At 33.5% G+C, this 3,256-nt stretch overlaps 1 protein-coding gene across 2 annotated transcripts in view; it reads left to right on the top strand.

The window, feature by feature from the left end:
• LOC104790247 (cytochrome P450 71B17-like) overlaps window positions 1,799–3,256 on the top strand; it is a 2,712-nt gene continuing 1,254 nt past the window's right edge. Inside the window, exon 1 of one of the 2 annotated variants that reach the window (XM_010515959.1) lies at window positions 1,799–2,452. In XM_010515959.1, the coding sequence (XP_010514261.1) occupies window positions 1,853–2,452 (600 nt within the window). In that variant the 5' untranslated portion in view covers window positions 1,799–1,852. Of the gene's footprint in view, window positions 2,759–3,256 lie in introns of both variants that reach the window. The other variant, XM_019246641.1, reaches the window with a different exon arrangement.

Here is a 3,256-nt window from a genome sequence, read left to right as displayed (position 1 = left end):
GATCAAGTGGTATTTGAGATAATGCCAACATCTGTCGCAAAGGGGAACAGACAAAAGTAACATAATTATGTTTTTTACTGTCTTCCTGGGCGACACATCTGGCACAACCTAGGTCATAATTGATTTCCCGACGACTTATGTTAGAGTAACTGAAACTAGCGGTGTAAAAATGGGTAACCCGACCTGATCCGATCCATGTCCACGTGGATTTGAGACTTTCGTAGATGGGTTTAATCCGACCTATTTATTATAATAAGTTGAATTTAATACCCAAACCTAATAATATAAAAACAAATGGCTAAATGGATTATATAGGTTATCCATATATAAATAAAATAAAATAAAATAATTAATAGAAATCCATAACATATTATATAAAATAGAATTATAAAACTAACCAAAGTTTTCAAGCTTAAAAAAATAATATCAGATATTTAAATAGAAAAAACATCCTAAAATCTTAAAGCCAAAAATCCTTAAAACCAAAATACAAAGTCATTATATTATATATATATTATTTTTGTTTTTTTCATTAACCCATGGATAATCCATAACCCTAATGGATTTATCCCATTAAATCCATAAACCCATGGGACGAACTCATCAATATTCATTTATTTATATAGGTATAAAAACTTAATGCTTATCCGTAAAAATAATAAACAAACAGAATAAATCCATGAGTTTCAGTCTAAAACACACCTTGTTAGCAGCACTTGCCACATAAAATAGTAAATTTTGGTGGATATTGTACTTTCCAAATTCTGGTCTAAAGCGGTATTAAATCTGGTCTGCAAACTCTTATCATTAGAGTTCATTAAATCCAATTCGGACGGTATGATATCTATATTTAACGGTGTACTTATCCATCTATATTATATTTATTTTAATAAATTTTATATTATTTCATAGAATTCATATTTTGTCATATCTTATATAACATGACACAATTTTTCTTTGCATATAACATTTAACTTCAAATTCCTTTTAATTATTATTAACATTTAGAATCCATCACATATAAATTTTGTCTTGCTTAGATTCCAACTTTGTAATATATTAACAAATGACAGAAAAAAAAAATTCAATCAGAATATAAGCAGTGTGAGATTAAAATTACTCGACCTAGTTATAGGTTTATGGAACTAAAAAAAATGTGAAGCTTTTTTTTTCTTTTGGTTCCCATTGTTTTATATGTATTTTCAAAAATTGGTTTTTTTAGTTAGGCTAATTCTAATTATTATAGTGTTATTTATTTATTTTGGTGTACAAAAAAACTTTTTGAATTACCTGTAAAAAGTGATTTCTCTATCGAAAAAGGTTTTAACGCGGTCCAATATCCTTTTCTTTTTCAAATTTTTTTGCGAATTTATTTTTTCGAGAGAAAAATACGTTTTTCGGAACTCCCATTTAAAAATGAAAACGAAAAAAATTCAGTGGTATAATTGGATGTCAAAGACATTTATTATTCAATTCTTTCGTACTCCATATGGAATTTTTTTATTATATATTATTTTCAAAACAAAAAAGACATCCGATTATACCAGTGACAAATTGGATGTAATTGGACTATTAATATACAGAGAAACATAGCAATATAAATTTTATTTTTTTCTATTACAAAAGAAACAAAAAAAAATTCAATTATTGTTAAGATTTATGTCTTGCTTAGCTTCATAGGATTCTTCTTTATAATATAGTAACGTATGAAGAAAAAAACAAAAATCTAATCATAATGTAGGCGGTGTGGGATGTTAAAATAATCTCTCTGTTTTCTGTTCTTAATATAAATAGAAAACAGAGGATATCAATTTCATTTTTCTGTGTAACGGAAGAAAAGAAACAAAAAAAAATGGTAATCTCTTTGCTCTGTGTTTGTATCATCACCTTCGCTTCGTTGATCTTTATCAGCAAGAAGATCAAACGCTCTAAATGGAACCTTCCTCCTAGCCCTCCAACGTTACCAGTCATCGGAAACTTACACCAAGTTGGAGAATTGCCTCACATGTTATTTCAACGTCTAGCCGAAAGAACAGGACATGTTATGCTTCTTCACTTAGGGTTTGTCCCTGTAACTGTTATCTCATCGAGAGAAGCAGCTGAAGAGGTGTGTAGAACTCATGACCTAGACTGCTGCAGCAGGCCTAAGCTTGTTGGTTCGAGGCTAACCTCTCGGGGTTTTAAAGATGTCGCTTTTACACCGTATGGTGACGAGTGGAAGGAGCGGCGCAAGTTCTTGGTGCGTGAGTTTTTCTGTTTGAAAAAGGTTCAGTCTTCCGGGTATATCAGAGAGGAAGAATGTAACTTTCTTGTCAAGAAACTGTCGGAATCAGCGGAGGATCGATCTCCGGTCGATTTGAGCAAAACCCTTTTCTGGCTAACCGCGAGTATCCTGTTTAGAGTTGCTTTTGGACAAAGGTTCCACGAGAATGAGTTTATCGATAAAGACAAGATCGAAGAGCTTGTGTCTGAAGCCGAGAGAGCTCAGGGTAGTTTCACTTGCTCTGATTTCTTTCCTATTGCCGGACTTGGATGGCTCGTTGACTGTATTTCCGGGCAACACAAGAGGCTCAAAGATGTTTTCGTCAAGCTCGATACTATGTTTCAAGGTGTGATCGATGATCATTTACATCCTGGAAATATATCAAAAGATCACAGAGATATCGTCGATGTTATGTTGGATGTGATCGATGATCATAAACAAGGCAAAGATGATGCCTTGAAGCTCACGACAGATCACATCAAGGCATTACTATCGGTAAGAACAAAAAAAAAACAAAAAACAAGATTTGTTTCAACAACACATTTGCATTGAAACTGAATCTGCATATTTACAATTTTTTTTTTTTTTCTCTTTGCTAGAATTTGTTTCTAGGAGGAGTAGACACAGGAGCTATTACCATGATATGGGCAATGACGGAACTCGTTAAAACCCCTGAAGTGATGAAGAAAGTTCAAGGCGAGATCCGAGACCGTCTTGGCAACAATAGGGAGAGAATCACAGAAGAAGATGTCGACAAAGTTCCTTTCTTGAACATGGTGATCAAGGAAACATTCAGATTACACCCAGCAGCACCTCTTCTGCTCCCAAGGGAAACAATGGCTCACATCAAGGTCCAAGGCTATGATATTCCTCCAAAGACACAGATCTTGGTGAACGCTTGGGCGATAGGAAGAGATCAGAAATACTGGACAAGCCCGGAAGAGTTTAACCCGGAGAGGTTTATCGATAGTCCTGTGGATTATAAAGGAAGAC

Source organism: Camelina sativa, chromosome 6 (genome assembly GCF_000633955.1).
Source record: "Camelina sativa cultivar DH55 chromosome 6, Cs, whole genome shotgun sequence".
Classification (NCBI taxonomy): Eukaryota; Viridiplantae; Streptophyta; class Magnoliopsida; order Brassicales; family Brassicaceae; genus Camelina; species Camelina sativa.
This window is presented reverse-complemented; position numbering and strand designations above follow the sequence as displayed.